A 22,585-nucleotide genomic window follows, 5' to 3' on the forward strand; every position below is an offset into this window, starting at 1 on the left:
TTCAACGGAAATATCCATTTTGACCATCCCTGAATCCATTTTGACCCAGTTACGGAGTGACGTCTATACGTACGTACGTATGTGCGTATGTATCTCGTATAACTCAAAGACGATTAGCCGTAAGATGTTGAAATTTTTTATTTAGGACTGTTGTCACATCTAGTTGTGCACCTTCACTTTTGATTGCAATCAATTTGAACAAAAATTGTCCAAAAAGCCCGAAATCCAAAACATTTGAATTTTGGATTTTTTCTTAACTTTAGTAATAAGCCCTCATTGAGAGCTTTTCAACGATATATCATAAGTAGTACTTATTTTCATGGTTCCAGAGTTGTAGCCAAATGAAATTTTAATTAATGAAATATTTGGATCTTACAAGGGGAAGGCACATCGGTTCGCATCAGACTTCATCTCCTTTTTTTGTAACTTTTTTTTATTTAAATATATTGATTTATTAATAATTATTAACCTTTGATTGTAAAAAGAAAATTACGGTAAATAATAATTCATTCAATAATTACAATAAAAAAATACAAAAATGAAAAATATCAATAGTTATTAATGAAATAAAATTTTATGTATTTTTCAATTAAAAAAAAAAAAAAATGGTATGTGTAATTTAATAGGCGTACAAGGAAGAAACGTGGTCTCTACATCAGAATTTTTTTATATTACTTTATTGGTTAATGTTAATAATATGAAACGTCTTATCTGATTTCAAACTACTCAAAAGTATATCTAATCCCTACAGATATTATAACCAGCAGTTCGCAATTAAATAATTATAAAATTTAGTATAACCAACAGTTTTATTGGGGTTATAATATCACAGTCGCAATCTTGCATCGGAACATTTGGTACCCGATGAAGCAAGCCCATATGAGGCCATGTGCGAGCAGAGTGGAACAAAAGTTTAATATAATGGATAAAAATACAATACAAGAACATGACCAAAATTCAATCCCTCTTCTGCTTTTTTTTTATTTATTTTTTTTATTTCATGCCCCCACTGTAAGAAAATATCTTTAACAATTAAGATATGAATTTCTTGATGTAACCAACGTATAGTTCTGAGAATGGTGAATTATTTAGAGATAAGCAGGCTACTTTGTAAAAAAAAAAATCCCTTTCGGCACGGCGGAAGGCGGAGGTAGATTTCACCGGTGATAATTAGGGGATGAAAAAGATTTCCACCTTAAAGTTAAGAAAAACTTCAAATTTAATCAATACGATAATGGTTGCATGTGATAAAAGTTTCATACGTTTAGCATACGACAAGCTCCATCTTCTTATAATTCCAGCAATATTTTGGTCATCCCTTACCGTAAGGGTTGGTCATATCAAAAATTGTTACAGACAAAAGTTTTAGGTAATGTTTAGGCGACTAACGAAGATTTTAAACCGATTCGATTCCGTACCTATTAAGGGAGGTATGATTCTTTTTCTCTTCGAAACCCATTTTTTTCCACTCCCTGGGTCAATGGTTGGTGATATCAAAAAACTTTATTTGATAAGTTTTAGGGGCTCTTATCGAAAGAATAGTAGGAATTTTAAACGAATTCGATATTTTGCTTAATAAGAAAGTTACAGCGATATTTTGTTTTTTCGAAAAAACGCCCATTTCCACTCTCATGGTCCGATTTTTCCAATTAACGAACTCAACCGAGATTTTGGGTCGTTATATTTTATGTATCAATTTGAAAGTAATTGGCGCAAAATACGGCAGTTATCGTGTCTACAAGAAAGTGAAATATATATATATAAATAAACTGACGGTTGTTTTGGGGTCTGGGAGACGTGAAAAGCGAAGATTTTTCGAAATTTTCCGGAAGTCGAATCATGGTACCCATTAAAATAGGTTCTTATGAAATCTGTCTAAAATCTTAACAAGAAAAACAAAATATAAGCTCTGTATGTAATCTTTAAGTTTGCCAAGGAACGCTGGCTAAACCTGTAAACGGATTGTTTACAGTGCAACGGATTGCTCCGTCTGTGCAAAATGGTTCATTGTGCATACTTAACGATATAATCAGTAAGAGAGCCGGGTAAACCGCGCGATCGATGTTTAACATTTTTTATATTTTTCTCACTCGATTGACCGTGATGATTTCGTCAGTATCCTCTCTTACAGTAACAACAATAAAATTCCTTTATCTTTCTCCTACATTGAAATATAAATTTATTCTGCATAAATTTAATCAAACTTCGCGTAAAACTTCAAGGGATCAAATTAAAATAATTCGTCCTATATACTCGTTTACTGCAAGTATTGTGACACATATTTCGTCGTTGTGAAGCAGACCATTCTTAATCGGGTGCTTCACCTGCTTCGGGGTACTAGAAGACTCGAGGAGCACCGGATGGCACGGGAAGAGATGCGAGCCTTGTCTGAGATTTCGTAGATCTACTCGAGATTCAAATGCATGAAGTATTTTAATGGGCTTTACAGTCGTGTTCGCTTCTACGTCCCCGATCTTTAACTCATCCTTAATTGATGTTAAAATTCTTCTTGAATTTCTCCCCGTCATGGCTTCCATTACACCATTTATCAACATTCTTCTAGGACGTTCTCTTCTCCTTCTCTTTGGCGGTATCCATTACGATTTCCTGTCTAGCCACCTACCCTCTTCCACCCCTTTCTTACGACCAAACTGAGTTTTTAGAAGTCTCCTCTAATTCTTCGTTTAATGTTCTTTCGATATTCATTAATTTACAAATTTCTTTGTTCATCAGTCTCTCAATCTTTGGCTTTCTGTAGCCGCTTTGTTAATTCAATTTTATTTTACTCGGTTTGTACGTATTAGCGTTATTTACCTTCCGCATTTCCGATCCGTAAAGCATGACGCTCTTTACGAGGCTCTAATAATTCGTTATTTTAATACATTTTTTTTCACAAAATACAATCTAATTTCAGTGATTTTTCTTCCTTAACATATTCTCTCCAGAATCTCATTATTTATTTTTAATTTTTAGAAATTATTTCTACGTCTTACCTACAGCAAATTTCATTTTCGAAAGATAGGTGCTGATTATCGTTTTCTACTGTGTGGAATACTATGGCAAGATATATAAACATGTAAGAGTAGTCTGGTATGCTCATTTATAGCTTTCTGGTATCCTTTTTTATTCTGTCTTAAAAAAAAGCAGCTGAAGCATGTTTATTGCAGGATATTTGGATATTGCAGAATACTTAACCTTAACGGAATGTATGAACTGGGCTTTATCTTGTGTTAAAAGTCTCTTTGAGGAGAAACTCTGTATCTCTTTCTCTGTTAAAAGTGATTTAACACTCTTTTCTTCGAACAACTACTTTTATTTAGAAAATACCTATGTTAATATTTTCACAAGTTTTTTCTACTCGTACTTCATTATCTACTCTAAAATTTCAATCTACGTTAAACAAATATTAAAAGTTAAGCTTAAGAAAATACGTAATATTAGCGATTAGGTTAATTTATCTAATTAATAATTTGAACTTTAGAATATTGGTTAGTCAAAGAAAAACGTATCTTGGTTTTGGGCTCATCACACTGATTTAACTCGGCTATTCTGGTTCACCTTAATAAAGGCACGGTACTTAACGTGCATGTTGTCAGATCTAAATAAAGAGTGTTTGGTATTAAACTAAAAAATTTTCGGCAATATTTTCTAATTTTGGTAAACCCCTTAGTCAATGGATTACTACTGAATCGCTCTTCAAAATTCTATTGTTATAACTACTTTATTTGCACATATATTTATACATTTATTACCTATAGCAGCTTAAAATATTAATTTTTACTGATTTCCATCTTTCTGTGCATTGGTACGGTAAGATATAATATTTCCATACATAATAATTGTGCATCTCGGACTGGAATTCTCGCAAGTAAAAAACTTTATCATAATCTACAAGGATCAATTTTTAAATTAGGATATTTTTATTGTAAACTTATAAAAAGGTTTATTGTAACTTAGAATATTTCATTTATTTTTTTTTTTTTGTGATTAATTCATCTTGAAGCTTGTGCATGGGAATATGAAATAGACTTTTTGTGGCGTATGAAAAATGCCAAGCGTAACCTGGATTCGAACCCGGGAACTCCGGATGAAAGGCCGAGACACTACCACTCCGCCGGTGATCAGGGGGTGAATATATGTCTAGTTATTTCTCTTACATAATTTTTGTCGATATTCAAGTATTTTTGTGATCGAGAGATGGCTTGACGATCCCCTTGTTGAAGACTATGCCACCTGTTCTTTGAACCAGTCGGTGTCGATTTAGCTGGTGACTTCTGTTCTGCTGGGTAGCGTTTGCCGCTCAAAATTTCCTTTAATTTCAGAAGACTAAAGTCACACAGATCCAGATTCCGATTATGTGAAGGACGCTCCAATACCTTCCATCGAAACCTTTGCTACTGTTCTAAGCGAAGTGAGGATGAGCGTTATCGTGCAGCAGGTACAATCCCTTAGCGAGTAGGCCATACCGACAGGAGAATGCCTTTCGGTTCCAGAAAACCATCGCCAAAACTTTCATAATTAAAAATGCCTGTTTGATCTTTTGGGTTCGGTCGGAAAGCATGCAGGTATCATTTAAGAGTTCAGTCTCAAATTTGCAAACAGACATCCATCCGTATCTTTTTTCTCGTCACTATGCGAGCCTTGAAGTCATTCTTTTCTGTACAGTAAAAAACAAATTACACCTCGATGGAACTGAAGATCGATACAGTCGATGAAATACTTCTGAAAAATAACGTTTGATGCACTCTTGAAGGTAATTGACATCAACACAAGTTAACATACGTTCCCTATTGAATTGTATTCCAAATCGTCAACTTGTGTTGTTCGATATATACGCTAACGATTCTTACTTTAAAAATGACACTCATATTAAGCCGTAAAATAAGAAGTGGTCGCCTCAAAAAATGTAAATAACTGCAAAGAGTAAAAAATATTTTCATTCGTAATCTACATATCATATCTATAGAAATCTGCAGGGGTTGTGCTGGACTAAACTCTTTCTGTGAAGAAGGTCGACTAACTGTTCAGTTAAATTTGAAAGATACCGGTTGTTCAGTTCTATTTCCGAGTCGCAATTTATTTGTTAGGTCTAATTTCATCCTGGCCTGGCGAACAAATCTCCCGATTGCCATACGAATCTCTCATTCGTGATTAGAGTACAGTAAAAAAGGATGTATAATCATTCTTGAGGATTGATACAATTCTAAAAGATCGTTTACCCTCTAATAAGGGTTTCAATTCTTTTCAGTGATAAAGAATCGAATGTTGATCGTTCTTGACGTATTTTGTTTAATATTTACAAATTTTTAAAAATTAATATTATTTAGAAGATTTTTAACATAACTTTTAATTTTCTTCAATATTTTTTCTAGTCGGAAAATATTTTAACATTATTTTCGTTTTTATAAAAGTTTTAATAATTAATCTAACGAATATTTTTATTAATTAATCTAATCTTTTATATTGGATTTTTTTGCTTATTATCATAATTGATGACTTTTAAGGTGAATATACGGTAGTTTAGTCATACGTTTTCAGATGTAAATATATTTAAAATGTTTATTAAATTGTAAGATTTCCATTCTTTGAAAATATTGTACTTTCTGCCGACTAAAATATTCATTATTAACAGTTAGTAAAGATTAATAAATATTATTTATTAACGATTAATTAATATTATTAGTGAACAATGAACCTTCTTCGATAATCTGTTTCTTCTGTTATCATAATTGAACATATTAACGAGAAGAGAAATTGTGAGCGATATACAGATTAATAAATACTTTAGATTTGCTGTAACTAATTTGTAAACGTTATTCTTGTCGTCGTAACGAATAGTTTTAGTTCCTTCATTGTCTTACAGTGGGATGGCGTACACCTGTTCACCTGTTGAACGTCATGCGATATTAAGTTTTGTTCTCTCTCATTCTCTGCGTGTATTTCTGTTATGTACATTTCTACCTTCAATTTTAACGATAATTATTATTGTGTTTTACTCGTGAAACTATTTATTTAATTTAAAGCCCTATTTATCACTGTAGTGTAACCTTGAAATTTTTACCCAGGTTTTTTTTCAGTTAATCATTGCTATTAAGAATTACTTGTAAGCATTTATCTTTCTCTTAATACTTTTAAAATTAGCTATAAATTTTTAATGACCAAAGAGATTCTTAAGCTGTCAGTTACAATGATAATACTTAAACATTAGTGTCTGAATTGAAAATATTACCGTGTTGATGGTATGTACTGAAGAAAGTCCAGGCTTTTAATTCTTGCGTTTCGATACTACAGATCGGTGGGAATATCAACAGCAATATTGATCGAGTACATTCCGTATTAATATTGTATCATTATAGATTCTATAGTCGTGAATGTAATACTATGCAGTCGTTCTAAATGAATTTATAAAAATAACCGAATTTATTGATAATTTCGAAGTATAGCGACATTTTAGAGCAACCTATGAGTTATAAGATAATATTTGTCTAACCTAAGGAAAAAGCAAAATCAGATATGTATTATCATTTTAACTAATAGCTTAATTTTTTTTATTTATATAGAAATGCCTTAATATGTGCTATTCATATTTATAACGCGCCTTTCCTTAATTAATAAAATTTTAACATAAATCTAATATAACTATTGAACATTTACTTTGGAAATGTAAAAAAAAAGAAAAAACTATTTGTTAAAAGTATTTATTAAAAGCATTTAATAAAAGTAGGTATTTCGTTTTCTTGCGATTGCTGCGACCATCGAAAAACTGTGAAATTTATTAAATACGTTCTTGATATTACAAAAAAAAAACCTTAATAAATTTGGACTTTTTACCCATTTGAAGTAACAGAGGTGATTCTTTTTTTCGCAATATTCTGATTAATATTCGGACTATTGCAGAAGTAACGCGATATCGGACGATCATGTTTAGCACTACACTGCTGCAGCATTTTGTGTAATCATGATTTCATTTTATACTTTTAAGTTTGCCTTTTTTCATTTCAAAGGCGATGTAGAATCGGGAAATAATATTCATGAAATATATATGATGATACTTATCATCATGTATGTGATAAATACATTTGCGATGGCGGAAATATAGTTTGAAATAAGGACGTTCATAAAATTACAACAAATCTGTCATCGTTTATTCTGATGATTTACAATAAATAGTCTTTCAAATTGCCGACTTTCTCATTTGAAGTAAATTCGAGTAAAAGAACTGTTCTGAATTTTTGAGATGGATTGTTTAGTCTTACGGATTTCCTTGACGAGTGACAGTGAGGTTAAGTTTCAAAAGTGAACATCGATAAACGCTTAAAAATATTTTGTATAACAGTGAACCCTATTGTTATTTAAGGAGTTGATTAATTTGAGTTGAGTAACAGAATTTTTTGTGTGAAGCGGGAAAGTGACGAAAACATGAAAATTGTTAAAACGCACTGTTAAAACGTTGTATTCGCGAGAAATACGGTACGTATTTTCATATTATTCTTATTCATATGTTTTCATATAATATTTACATATAACTTGTTTCGAGATTATAATCGGTCCTATTGGACAAGTAGTTTTGTCGGTGGACAAATATACTAAAACGCTACTTTTTTCAAGCGGATACTAATTACTAAAAAAAAAAAAACTGAAGCATAAGAACATTTTAAAAATAAATGCTTATTTAATTTTAAGTCTTAAAATTTTATTATTTGAAAATTTACTCATTTTTCAAAAATAGGAAAAATTTTCGAAAAAACTGGAAATTTTCAAAAACAGTTTTCGTGTGTTTATTATTGTCTAATGTATACCGATTTTAATTAAATTAATTATATTTTAATATAATGCATTGCAAATAATTGTATATTTATTTTAATATAAGTTAGCTTCGACCAGAATAAATAAAATTCTAAAATTCGAACACCCTGTTCGAAAAGTTCTTCCACTATTTCCTCTTCAGTGCAGTTTAATAAGTCTCTGCACACGACTACTCCCTTAGAGGTATTCAAAGTGCCATGAGATGAAACCTCAACATCCATTACGCCGATCTTCTTAGCTTTAAGAACCGCGAAGACTGTAAATCATTGACAGTTTCGACGAACAGTCCAACGGATGTGTTTCTAACCTCCATGAATGGTCCTCCGGCGGCATCCGTGATTCCACGCGAAATCACGAAAGGACTGACTTTTGTGAAATTCCTTCACTTCTTCGTACAACCAAATACTTCGGTATGACTGACTGATTCTTCGGCGGAAATTTAGTTCTATCCGACTTTTCCTTATCACTAACATCGAAACTCTTCCTTCGCTTCGGGTCTGAAGCCAAAGTTTCTCTAAGACGAGGGTTTTTGTGTGGACTCTCTGCCACAGATAATGTGGAAGTAGATTGTTCCATAAAAAGAGGTTTTTTGCCAGTCAATATGTCGTAAGGTGCGGGCGGAGAGCTGTTGGACGTGCTCCAGATCATTTATCCTGCCTGGGTTCCCCAGTCAATCGCTTCTCACAAATTTAACCCGGGCCGGGGAGTCAGGTACTGCCTGACCCACAATACCGACATCCCAGAGCTCGCACATAGCATTAAGGGTTCCGATACCCTTACCCAATGGATAATCCCTGCCAAGGGCCGAAGTAACTGACACTCGCTATACGGCGCAAGACTTCGGCAGAGCAAGCTCACAGCAGCCCACCCTCAACCCGGCTCCACAACCGAGAAGAGGGATGAGTACTCCCCGTTCGCACTCCGCCCAATGTCGGCAAAACAGATCATGGTCGTGTCCACCACCGATCACGGTCACCGCTGCAAACAGCGAAACCGAGAAGCACAACCGCAACCAGTTCGAATAGTTCGGAACCGCCAATCACGTACTCCACAGGGAGCTCCTGAGCAAAACTATTTCCCTGTTGGCCGACCTAAGTGAAAGTACCGAAGTACAAAGTCGTTGCCCGCCTCGGACGTGTGCGTAGATGTTATGCACGGTCGTGGGGTTGGAATTATCCGGGGCATTATTATTATTATTTATACCGGGACGTGGAGCCTCAGCCGAGCTATGCACAGAGTCAGTGCCTGGCTGGACGACCATGGGTTGTCTCTAGCCCTCAGCAAAACGGAGATCGTGGTTCTAACGAAGAAGTGTATCGACACCTTCTCTCCTTGCGGGTCGGGGTGGAGGTTGTCAACACCAAGCCGGCCGCAAAGTACCTCGGTATGATGATTGACCGGAACTCAGCTTTGCTGAGCAGCTTCGGAGAGCCGCCGACAAAGCTGCGAGAGCCATAACTGCTCTCAGCCGGCTCATGACAAATTTCGGCGGACCGAAGGCCAGCAGACGACGATTGATGATGTCCACGATGCATTCCGTCCTTTTAGAGGGTGAAAGTGTGGGCCCAGACATTAAGAGTTGAAAGAAACCGGAAGCGGCTTGCACAGGTGCAACGCACCGCGGCCTTGCTTCAAAACGATTTCCGACCCTGCAGTACTGGTGGTCACCGGCATCATACCCATTGCTATTTTGGCAAGGAAGCGCCAGGCGACCTACAGAAGGCGACGGGCAGACCACTGCCAACGAGGAACGCACTCGCACGTTTCTCGCATGACAAGAGACCTGGGACCACGAGACCAGAGGACGATGGACAGTAAGGTTTATCCCTCTGGTCAGACCGTGGACGGAGCGGCGGCACGGAGAGGTGGAGTAGTACATGACCCAGTTTTTAACGGGTCACGGGTACTTCCGCGCTTACTTCCATGTCATAGGGAAAGCGTCGTCTCCCGACTGCCACTATTGCCCCGGCGTATAGGACGACGCCGAGCTACCTTTTTCAAATGTGCTCGGTGGATGGCAGATCGAGGGACACTAAAGACGGATCTCGGAGCACTGAGCCTCCAAAACGTGGTTGCGATGATGCTCTGTAATCTGAGCAGCTGGGAGAGTGTAACTCGATTCGTCGGCATTATTCTCAGGACCAAGAAGGTTGACCTGGATAGTCCCGAAAATTAGGTAGCGGCCTTCTCAGGCTAGTATAGGAGGACTCGGCCAGAAGTAATATGTTAAAGGGTTCCGGGTTGAGTGCTGGTAGAAAGGAGGGTGGTTTTAGTGGGTAGTCTGCTGATGGTAATTGGATAATGCCATCAGTGGGAGCCCGACACTTCATGTGTAAATGCACTTCCACCTTCCACTGCAAAAAAAGTTATTGTTATTAATTGTATATTTTTTAAAATCAATTTATTTTATTTCATGTTTTAATTATGTATATTGTCTATTAATTTTTTGAAATGAAAATTTTAAATATGTGTTGTATTTTTTGATATTATTATTTTTTTAAATGGTTTTACTTTTTAAAAATACCTCCAAAAATTATGTTACAAAATAATCATATGTAAAGGGTGGTGAAAAAGCTGGATCGGGGCCTGACAATAAACGATAAAAAAATATGTAGGACTAAAACAAAGGATTGAATACTAAACTTATATTTTTGCTTTTTAGAACAAAAATTAATCAAATTTTAATTTTTATTAAAATATTCAATTTCTATTATTTGTTCCTCCAACTGCGAGGCTGTAATTGAAAGTTTTGAACATGTCAATAGTCTTCGCTTAGGGGTGGAAATAATCCCAACAGTAAACAGTTTACATTTTTAGAGCACTAAGAAGAGGCTAACATGCACTGATGAGTGGTTTTGAAAAAATGGAGTAGTCTTAGGAGAGCTAATAAAATAGGAAATAAGAATTTCTGAAGAGCTAAAAGTTTAAGAGTTATTTTCTTATTCTGAAGAACTTTTGGTTTCATTTTCTCTGTTTTTCCATATTTACTAAGACTTATTTTTTTATATTTACTCAAAAAAAATAAAAGGTTTTCGAACTGTAATTTAGCATTGTAATACTTTGAGAATTTTTTATATTGCGGTTTAATTATCAGAACTTTTAATGTGATTATAAAGAAAATCCTTCCACTATTTTAATTATTTTCATTTAAGTTCCTGTGATAACTATTTTGTTTTCTTATTTACTCATTTATTTATTTTATTTTTTTAGTACAAAAGACGGTGTGAAAGTATTAAAAAAGGTTAAGAACTCAAAATAAACTATTTTAGAATAAATATCTTGTGCACGCCTTAAGGGAGGGTCAGACATTGGAATTTTTTATTGCCTGGAATGGGAATGTCAACATAGTCGGAGAAATCTCACAAACTTGTTGGAACTTTTATTTGAGAGTTAGAAAAATTTTGCAAAAAGAAGAAAAGTTTTAAGAATTCAACAAATTCAACAAACTCGTATTAGTTATTCTTGGGAGGCTAACTATTTACAATTACATTAGGCAAACTGATAATGAAATCAACTTGCTTACTTCAAGAGAGGTGATATTATACATATTAATATTGAAATTTTCTGAACTAATTATTAATTACTTCAGAAAATTAATAAATTAGTTTATTAATTAATTAGTTACTCTCACTTTTGTATTACACCTCAAGAAGAGATGCAAACTTATTTAGGAAATAAATATTCTTGTCCTTTTTAGATTCTAGTTGCACAATTCTGTTTAGTTAACATATAAATAGCATCAAGTAAATTTTAAATAATAATTAAATTTATAAATAATTTTTCAATAATTCCCAGTTGAATTTTTGTAGATTTTTATGTACACTAATACTTCTATATTCTTTAGTTACAAATGAAATTCTTAGAGGAATTATCATTTTACTCCATCATACTGCCATTTCATATCATCATAAACCAGTTGGTTCAAATAGAGTAACTCTAAGCTTTATTGTTTTTAACACAGTAATATAGTTTAATATACATAATATAGTTTTTGGACAGTCGGTAAGGGTATTTTGGATTTTTTGGTATTTTTGCAACACCAGAGTGGGATGAAACATACATATGCATTCGTTTGAGTATATGAGTGTGTGTATTTTTCTTCAGGCAGCAGAAGCCTGTGTAATTGACCTCCCACATCCATCATACTCCACTACACCCATCTTTGATTTAGAGAATAGCTTAATTATGAATTTTGTTTAATATAATATTGTTTAGTTAATACCTACTTTGGTTGACTATTTTATTTTACTGTTTTGCGGATAAAATTAATCATACTCACATATATATATATATATGTGTGTGTGTGTGTGTGTGTGTGTGTGTGTGTGTGTGTGTGTGTGTGTGTGTGTATACAGAGTGATTTCAAATTGCATAACAATCTCTCAGGAGATGACTTGATAGGCAAAATAAAAAAAAGTTACATAAACCTAGGCCAGAAAACGGTTCGTTACCGAGTTTCGGCTTACGAAACATTTAGCCCTGCTTTCTGCTGCCTCTGAGAAATTAAGCTGTACTAAAATTCTTCAAGTACAAATCAATGGGTAAATTTGGTGCTTCCAAATATGGTTTTTGATCTAAGAAAATGAACAAAAGTGGTCCCAGATTTCTATCTCACCTAGGTTTTAAGAAAAACGGGATAAAACACGAAAACGTTTTGTAGGAAAATACACTTTTTTATGTTTGGAATAGAATAATTTTGTTAATTTACCAATAAAAAGATAAAAATGTGTAGTTCCTTTGTAGAGAATTAAATTCTAAAAAAATTGATCTAAATAACGTCTATTAAAATTAAACTCAAATTTGAGAAGTTCAACTTTAATTAGAAACAAAACACAAAAACTAGATCGGAAAAGTGATACGATTTTAAACAGAAAAATTTTCATCAACGTTTGAACAATATAATGCAAATGAAAACAAATGGAAAACTTATAAAAAACAGAAAAAAATGAATAAATAATAGATTTATAAAAATAGAAATCGCATACTTTTTGGTTTTTTCTAAACATTATTAAATATCAAATTGGTTACTTGATAAAGCTGCAAACATTTCTTCAAAGCAGTTGGTCAGTGTGGCCGCCATTCTGTTTAATAAATAGTTCAGCTCGGGGAATCCACGCTAACCGGGCACGTCTAATAGTATCATTATTATTACCAATAAGCTTATTCCCACTTCTATTATACGATGTCTCAATTTTTCTTGCGTGCCAATACGAGCGGAGTATACTAACGACTTCATCCAACCCCAAACGAAAACGTCCGCTGCCGTGAGATCGGGAGATTGCCATTTTACTGGTCCATTTCGATCAATCCATTACTTAATAAAATGTGTTACTTAAATATTTCATCACATCATGACAGTAGTGAGCAGGTGCGTCATCATTGAAAAACCACATCTCCCCTCTTTATCGGCAAGTGAAATATCTTTCGAGAGTTCAATCACATTTGTTGCAAAAAAATGCAAGTATCGCTCTCCATTGGGCCTTGGCGGTAAGAAAAAAGGGGTTATGAGATTATCACCAAGAAGACCACACCACACGTTAAACGAAAAGGTGCTTGGAAATGACCTGTATCAGTCTCATGGGGATTTTCTTCTGCCCAAATGTCAGTGTTTCGATAATTTACAATACCATTTCTTGTAAAACAGAATTCATCAGTAATTAGAATATTACTTAGGAAATCGGAATAATGTTCACATTTTTTAATTAACAGTCGACAAATTTTCATCCATTTATCAAAATCAAGTGGTTAATAGCTTTTGTACACGTGTTGTATGGAATGGGTATAATTTTGCTCCTGTAACGTTCTCATACACTTCATTGCGAGACATGAAAGCGATGTTATAATCTTTAGCATGTGTATGTAAACTGTTCCGTTTAAAATCGTATCACTTTTTTGATCTAGTTTGTGTGTTTTGTTTTAATAGATGTTATTTGGATCAATTTTCTCGGAATTAAATTTTATACAAAGTTAACTAGAAATTGTAGTTATTTGTTTATTAACAAAGTTATTTTATTCCTAAAAAAGTACCTAAAAAAGTATATTCTCCTCCAAAACATTTTCGTGTTTTACTCCGGTTTCTTAAAACCTAATTGAGATAGAAGTTACAAACTTCTTTTCTTATTTTTGTCTATAAAATCATCTCTCGATTGACTGTTGTGCAATTTGGAATCACTCTGTATATACCATAATTTAATGGCAAAATTTACATTAAAAATTAAATTATAATATATTTCTTGTAAGCTTATTTGTAATCTAGGGTATTTATTATCAATTGTGTTTTGTTACTTTAAATTACTGATTTTCTATGTATTAATTTATTCTTTGTAATTTCAGGATTAGAATAGTACATTGTGTTGGGAGGAATAATCTATAACCGAGCAGTGTAAAGCATTAACAACATTCTTCAAAACTGATTCTATTAGAATATTTTTGTCAATTTAAAAAAGAAAAAAATTGTGGATAATTGATATTAAGGTAAAATTAATTTTTTAAAATCATGTGGTAATTATTTTATTGTTTTAGTAATACTGAATTAGTACATCAGTACATTTATATTTATCTTTATATGAACTTTCATAATTAACTATTGTGATTTTATTCTTATGGTACATAAGGAGTGATAATTTTTTAAATATTAACACTCTGATATAATCATATTATTTAATATAAATGTATTGCAACAATTATAAATACAGTAAACAAAGTTGACACTAAATAATAACAATATGAATGGATAGGCTATATTAGCAATAACCAAGTCTTAATTAAATTAGTTAAAAAAATTAATAAATTTTTAGTTCATCTATATTCTCTGCAGCAGTTTCCTAAATGTTTATAAAATTACAATAATTCACAGTTCCATTATAATACCTACATCCAAGTAAATATGAAAAGAATGCAGTAGAAGGTGTTCAGATTAAAGCCCTTAACAATTTTTTTTTTTATTACTTTTGATATATTTATAATCCTATTAATAATATATTTATAAGCCATAATAGTTATAATATATTTATAAGCCATTAATACTTGATAATGAAAATTTTCTTGATTCTGTCTTTAATTTTTCCCTACAATAAAGCTTTTACTTTAAAATAAGCATCTGAAATATCTTATAGTTTACCATTATATTTCTAATACATATTTCTTTGTTGAAAAATAATGTTACAGCTGAATCCTAGTTAAGTTTATGAAACATCTTCAGTAAGTCATATTAAAAATACTTACAAAGGGAAGTATGAAAATATTCAGTTTTCACTAATAAAACCTAGCTGTTTCTTGAATCATAAAATTTTTAAAGAGGGCCTTGGAAAGCAACTGAAATGACACTAAAAATATGCTTATTCCTGAGGAAAAAATGAAATACTACTTTATACAATAGGAAAGCTGTATTGACAGTAGTGGATGTTGTGAGAATTTAGGTTACCTAGATGAAACCCACCGGGTTGGTCTAGTGGTGAACGCGTCTTCCCAAATCAGCTGATTTGGGAAGCCGAGAGTTCCAGCATTCAAGTCCTAGTAAAGCCAGTTATTTTTACGCGGACTTGAATACTAGATCATGGATATCAGTGTTCTTTGGTGGTTGGGTTTCAATTAACCACACATCTCAGAAATGGTCGAACTGAGAATGTACAAGACTGCACTTCATTTACACTCATACATATCATCCTCATTCATCCTCTGAAGTATTATCTGAACGGTAGTTACCGGAGGCTAAACAGGAAAAAGAAAAAAGGTAACCTAGATGAACACAAAATTTTTGATCGTACAAGAGGACGTTAGAAAACAAGGTTTTCCTATTTAATTTGGAATGGGGGTAGCAGTGAGATGTTTGTAGATTGACTTGATAGTGATGGTTTTAACGATGTGATATGATTATATGTTATGAGAGAGCTCTTTACCAACAAATAATTCAGCCTTTGATGGAAGTGCAGTTCACTACTTTTCTAAACTAAGCATTTCAGGTATTGCTATTTCACTCCCTGAATGAACACAAGAAGTGGTATGACCAATTATGTGGTTTTTTTTTTGTAAAAAAAAGCTGTTAATTAAAAAATCACTATTAATTGTGAAGTTGTTTATGCCTTAAATGTTGTAACTACACAGCATGTGAGGAAATGATATCATGAATTTAGCAGCCAATGGCGGCAACAAATGAGCCAATATCCTTCAATGCTTTAAATTTTGCTCCTGTATCTACCGGCAGATTGATTTCCTTTTAAAAACATTTAAAAGTAAACAATTTAAAAACTTTTAAAGGGTCAAAATTTTTAAAAGTGTTTCAATGTGAAGCAATCCCATTTTATTAGTTTGGTTGATTTATGGTGTGAAAAATAATGATGGCAAAGTTTTTTTTTTTGTTTTTAAAAATACTCTAGAAATAAAATTAATATTTAAAAAAAGCTATTATAAGGAAAATGTTTTATGCAAAAGATATCTTCCATGTTCTCATAAATGGAGTTAGAAATATAAATTTCTATCAAATTGTTTATAAAAAAAATTATTAATTAATTGTTTATTAACAAAAATTATTTTGAATAATAATGTAGGATGTATAAATTTCTATCAAATTGTTTATAAAAAAAATTATTAATTAATTGTTTATTAACAAAAATTATTTTGAATAATAATGTAGGATGTTTATTTTTTGTTTTGTTATAAATAAGTAATTGATTGTTTTCAGTCTAAAAAAAGTGAAGTTCTTAATTTGGCTCATATATCATTTTTTTAATGTCAAATACCATGATACCATCTGAACAAATTTCAATGATTCATTTTTTTTATTTCCTGTGGTTGACCCATTGTAAGTTGTTTTAAGATAATTTAAACTAAAGATTTCTTAATGAAAAACTACATTGTGTATGTAAATAATTTGAAGCTGCTTTTCATACATTTTTATCTACTTAGTATTGAATTGTTACAGCATAATGAGAAGTAGCCTGTTTCATTCTAATTCTCAAAGTATTTTCACAGAAAAAATCAAGAAAAACTGAAAACTTAGAGTTAATTTTTTTTTATGTATATTATTACTTAAAGACTCAGGATTTGTTTGACTTTAATAATTTTAAGACTAATGAGTTGATATCAGAGATTTCTACTCTGTTTTCAAACTTATTTCTTCTCAATTAAAATTAGATGTTAAAATTTTTCTTTTTCAAAATGCACATCAACTTTAAAAAAGTTCTTTGCAAGAAAAGAGGTTTACACTGGAGGGGATAGTAGGCCTCTACTGCTTAAACTTCTTAATTAAAAAACATTAAGTATTTGAACACTAGAGTATTTGAAATTTAGATATAATGATAATCAAACATTTTTTTTTCATGTGTTGTACTATAAGGAAAGCTTAAATGCATAATGTCGAAGAGGTTGGGCTCTCTTGCTGCCACTCTGTAGGTCGTTACTCTTCAGCCCTCTAAATTAATAAAAATGAAGTGTTGTGATATTCAAGATATTATTTTCAAGTTGTATACTACCTTTTAAAAATGTTTTAAATCACATAAAAAAGAAGAGCTTCATGCCTTTTTCTTTCAAATAAGCTCATCATGTCTCTATCATTTTTAATTAATAAAAATTTAAATATTACAATATTGGAACCGTTTTTAAGAATGAGTTCTTTCTACCTTCTGAAAAATTAAAAAAACATAAGTTAAAACATAAAATATTGGCCAATATTCAGTTCCATCTTTTTCAGCGTAATGTTTTATGGTGGCCAGTAAAAACTTATAACATCAGAATTTTCAGATGTGCTGCACAATCTGGTATTCTTAATTTCCTTAAATCCTTTCATTAGCAAAAGGAAATATTGTGATATTCAAACTTTATTTTCAACGTATATAATTTTTCTAGTAGTTATAAAAAATCAATAATGTCAAATAGGTCAGGGACTCTTTGCTGACCCAAACCTTCAGTTAAATAAAATTGAAATCATTTATTTCCTGCCCTCAAATTATCCTTAAAATCAAAGTAGTTTGGTATTCTAACTATTCTTTTTCATATCTTCTACTCTTGGAGCAAGTTAAAACTTAATAATATAGAACAGGTCCAATCCTCCTTGGTGCACAGTCTCTGCATTTGCAAAACTCTGATGGAACTAATACCTAGAATAAAATTTGAGAAAATGAGTAATTGTTGAAATCTACAAATTAAAATTTAACTTAATTCAGATTCATATCCATGTAGTCTTTGCATACTTAGTTTTAAAAAAAACTTAATCAAACAATTTATTAATATCCCATTTTGTAGAATTTATATCAGTTACCAGTAATTTTTTTCATCATCCACACAACTGAAACGAGATACCTAATAGAAACACATTTTTCTCTAACTTCAGAGAGCAATAGTATCTTTATATAATTTTTCTGTAATCCTTTTCTTATTATTATCATCAAGTTTTCAAGGCTCAGGTTTTCTTGCCATTGTGTTTATTGTGGACAATTTTTTTACACAGAGAATACTTTTTGTAGACCTATCCATATTTTAAATACAACTAAAAAATGTAAAATTAAATAAATCTAAAACAAAAAAATCGTGCTAAAAAGTAAAGTAAATACTTTTCAAATTCTTCAAATTTCCCCAAATTAATAGTTATTAAGTTGTAAATACTAGTAGTTATTTATGATCTGATGTAGACTTAGCAATTCAGCTGATTTATTTCAAAGTTGATAGTTCTATGGTTCAAATCCTAGTAAAAGCAGTTACTTTTATACGGATTTGGATACTAGATCGTGGTGGATACCAGTGTTCTTTGGTGGTTGGGTTTCACTTAACTACACACCTAAGAAATAGTCAACCTGTTACTGCACAAGACTACACTTCATTTACATTCATACATATCATCCTCATCCATCTTCTGACGTAATACCTTACAGTGGTTTTGGAGGCTAAACAGAAAAAGAGAAAGACTTCAAAAAGCAAGATTTAAAGAATTGAAAAATACATTAATTTAAAAGTATATTACATTATAATGATTTTTTTTAAGTCAGATTAATTAATCTTTGAAATTTTTATTGTTTTTTGTTTGTTTGTTTGTTTTATGCAGCAGCACAGAGAGGAATTTCAGCACTAAAGAAAAATTTTGTTCCTATTTAAAGCAAATATAATACTAATAATTTTATGCTATTTAACATAATCAAAGTACTTATTAAATTTATGTAATTTGTATTGAATATAAACTAATAGCAACATAACAGTTTTAAAAAAAAATTATTAAAAAGTCATTGAAAATGTTGATTCATTGACAATGAATAGCCATCGTGATATAAATATCATAACGAAGAAATATATTGATAGTCTATATTTTCATACTATTATTGTTATTAAAACAATTTCAGTGATTGATTAGATACAAGTATAACACATACTTCATCTTGGCTATAATATGACTGTTAATCTGATTTATATGCATTATTTGCTGTAGCAGTTGTTGAAGTGATTAACGATCCGACAAATGGTGGATATTCTATATAGGAAACCGATTGATTTGTAGTTTAGTGTTAGTGCTGAAAAGAATGTGCGTACAGTGTTGTTTGTACAGTGGAGTAGTAATGGCTGTAATAAAAAATTATTGTCAATCACTCGGGACTTGAATAAACAATCCAAGCAAAAGCTAAATAAAGAGAGATTAAAGGACAGTATGGGCAGTTCTTGTTCTTCAAGACAAGCACATAAAGATAAAGATTCAGCGTCACAGAGATCTGAAGAGTACGTATTAATTTTTCTTCACTAAAGTAATTAGCTATAAAACTAAAACTTAATTTATGATATCTATCTATTATATATTATGTTAATAATTTGTATGATGCAATTTATTTAGTATTATGTGTGTTATTAATGAAGTTATATAATGTAGAGCACCTTCTTACTGAGGTTTATGTTCATAAAATTAGATTAAAAAAAATAATTTTTGTTAATTAAAATGATTGAAACCTGCAAAAAGCTCTGAAGTTTTAAAATTACTAAAGTTTTCAAATTTAAATGAATTTGGAAAAAATATACTTTACTGGCAGGAAAATATTTTTTTGCAAGACAAAGGAAACAAGGAGAATGACATTTTTCTTGACATCATGGGTTGCAATGATACTATACCTAATAATCTTATTATTTTTTTATCTTAAACTAAATCTTATCTTAATGCACTTAATATATTGCTATTTTTTATCTTAGCTAATCTTATCTTACCTAATATCTTACCTTAATTTCATAGAAGAAAAAAGATTGCTACACTATGGTATGCCATAGTATGCAATGCATTGCTGTATTGTTATTTAGCTTACATACTTTGGGTGTAAAACATGCTGTGTACAGTAATATGTTGCTTTACTTCAAACCAGAAAGCTTTAACTCAGATAAAGTTAACAATTTATTTATGTAATATTACCATTAACTGGGCTTGAAATGGTAAAATATGATATTGTATAAATACAAACTTTGAAATATACACTGTTCGTTTTTTACTTTAAAAGTTTTACTTCAGCGTACATGTGGGTTATTATGTGGCATTTCAAATATTAACAATAATTTATTTTATACATTTTACTATCAATACAGTCTAGATCCGTTATTAATTACTTTTCAATGTTGTTCCTGTTGATTGTAGTTTCCTTGTTTCTTGTGAATATTTTTTTAAAATCCAGCTTTTCCCTCCCTAAAAATCTGTATAGTGATCCGAATAAGTGATAATTGGATAGAGTTATACAAAGAAGCGAATATGCAGCAGGGCTGTATGTTAAATGAGAAGTTGACTTTATTAAAGGCAGAAATGTGAGAGCACAATCTTGAAAGACATTCATTGTTGTGATAAAACTTTGCACTACATATTTATATTTACTCTCCTTGACACAGGAGTAAAACATTGAAGCTAATTCATCACAGATCACTTAAGAGCTCAAAAACTTAATTTCTTTTATTTTGAATTGTTGAAGTGTCATGGATGCTAAATATTTTCACTTGCACTCTGGTAGATACACAAGCATTACATATATAGTTATAATTTTATGTGAAATATTAATTTAATATGAATATTCCCAAACAAATTCCTTTTTTTTGACAATTATGGTTGTTCACTAATTGACGAGAACTGTCTTATCAATTTTCAGTACATGTAATTGAATTGCAGAGGTTCATTTTCCACACTTTTTTCAGGAAATTATTTTGTCCAGGCATCTGCTTTAGCCTGTGATAAACATTAATTCAACTGAAAGGTTTACCTCATATTGCAGACATGATATTTTTCATGCATTGTTATTGTCCTACATGAAATTCCCTTTTAAAAGCTTAAAATTTCCCTTTTACTTTAATGTTGTGAATTATGTATTAAAAAACTAAACAGATTACTTTTTCAAAACGTTTTGTTATTTTACCAAGCACAAAAAATCTGTAAGATATTTAACTAAACCATTTCTCTTATACAGATGAAAGTGTATTGGTAAAACAGATCAAATTACCATTTTTATTATTTATATGTTTCTTGTAATTTAAATGTCAACCAATAAAAAAGCACGTTGCATTTTAATGTTACTGTATCATTAATTGAATGTTACTCTATCATAATTTAATATTTTCATTATGTCCTAGTCACCAAATCTGCAGTTAGTGGTGAGGGTAATGGAATGTTCCCTTTGTCTGTGATTACTTCCAGTAAAGACAGCCTGTGTTCATTGTGGTTGTGTATGTTTTTATGTCCATTTACTTTCAAAATGCTACGTTTTCACCATAGACCTTGTCAAGATTACCACATAAATTTTCTACTTTTTTGTACTATTTTATATTAAAACCACAAGATACAAAATCATAACAAATATTTATAACAAAAGGAATGAAAAAAATGTAATTTTTTTATTTTGATTATAAAATTTGGATCAACTTAAAAAGTGGGCTCCTCATGTTTTTGCTAAGCTGTAATGTGATTCTAGTTCAGTGAATGAAAGGCAACAAAATCTCTATGCTATTTGCTATCTCTGTAGTATGGGGTATGTTTACCATCAGTTTAATGATACTATATTGATGTATTAATGATTGAGCTGGTAGTAGACCATATACCTACAGAATGGCACCTTTTTATTGATTCAACTAAATATAGCTTAAAATCAGTTTTAATTCACAATGAAAATAAGAAGTAATTTCTATACCAGTAATTTATTCAGTTTCAGTGAAAGAAATACATACAAGATTAATGTAGTTGTAATTCTGAATGAAATAAAGTATTACCAGTTTAGGAAGTACAATCAGAATGTTTGTGGGGATTGAAGGTCAACATTAACAAGCCTTCAAGATGAGTTCATAAAATATTGCTGTTTTTTATATTTATGGGATAGCAGAGCAACAGAAAAGCATTTTTTTTTTAAAGTCTGGGCAAAGAGAAATTCTTTTGAACTAGGTAATAAAAATGTCTCATATGACCTTCTCTTTTCTCTACTTCATATCAAATTAATTTTTTACACAATTAAGTAAAGCCAAACTTAAAAAAAATATATTTGCTGGACTTCATATTTGAATAGTGATTTACAGTACCACTTTTAAAGGAAGTCTTAACCAAAACAAATTAGCAGAGTGAAAATCTTCATAAAGGTGGTAAAATTTTTTTAGGCCTCAAAAAAGAAGAAAACATAGTACAAGAAATTCGTAAGTCCTATTGAGCTGTGGAATGTTGAATGTTGCTTAAAATACATTTTCTACATTTGCATATTAATTTCTTCCCAAGAAATCTTGGCACAATTAGCAATGAACAAGGAGAGAGACTCCACCAGGACACTAGGATTATGGATCTGGGGTAGTAAGTAGTACC

The 22,585-nt window shown here is 31.4% G+C and overlaps 1 protein-coding gene across 7 annotated transcripts in view; it reads left to right on the forward strand.

Annotated features, from left to right (window-relative positions):
• Positions 1-22,585, forward strand: part of LOC142323571 (NACHT and WD repeat domain-containing protein 2) — a 182,548-nt gene that overhangs the window by 22,309 nt on the left and 137,654 nt on the right. For 6 of the 7 annotated variants that reach the window (XM_075363384.1, XM_075363419.1, XM_075363411.1 and 3 more), the window contains exons 2-3: positions 14,140-14,280; positions 18,842-19,503. In XM_075363384.1, coding sequence (XP_075219499.1) covers positions 19,436-19,503 — 68 coding nt within the window. In that variant the 5' untranslated portion in view covers positions 14,140-14,280; positions 18,842-19,435. The remainder of the gene's footprint in view (positions 1-14,139; positions 14,281-18,841; positions 19,504-22,585) is intronic. The other variant, XM_075363394.1, reaches the window with a different exon arrangement.

The sequence above is a fragment of the Lycorma delicatula genome, chromosome 1 (assembly GCF_047948215.1).
Source record: "Lycorma delicatula isolate Av1 chromosome 1, ASM4794821v1, whole genome shotgun sequence".
NCBI classification, from domain to species: domain Eukaryota; kingdom Metazoa; phylum Arthropoda; class Insecta; order Hemiptera; family Fulgoridae; genus Lycorma; species Lycorma delicatula.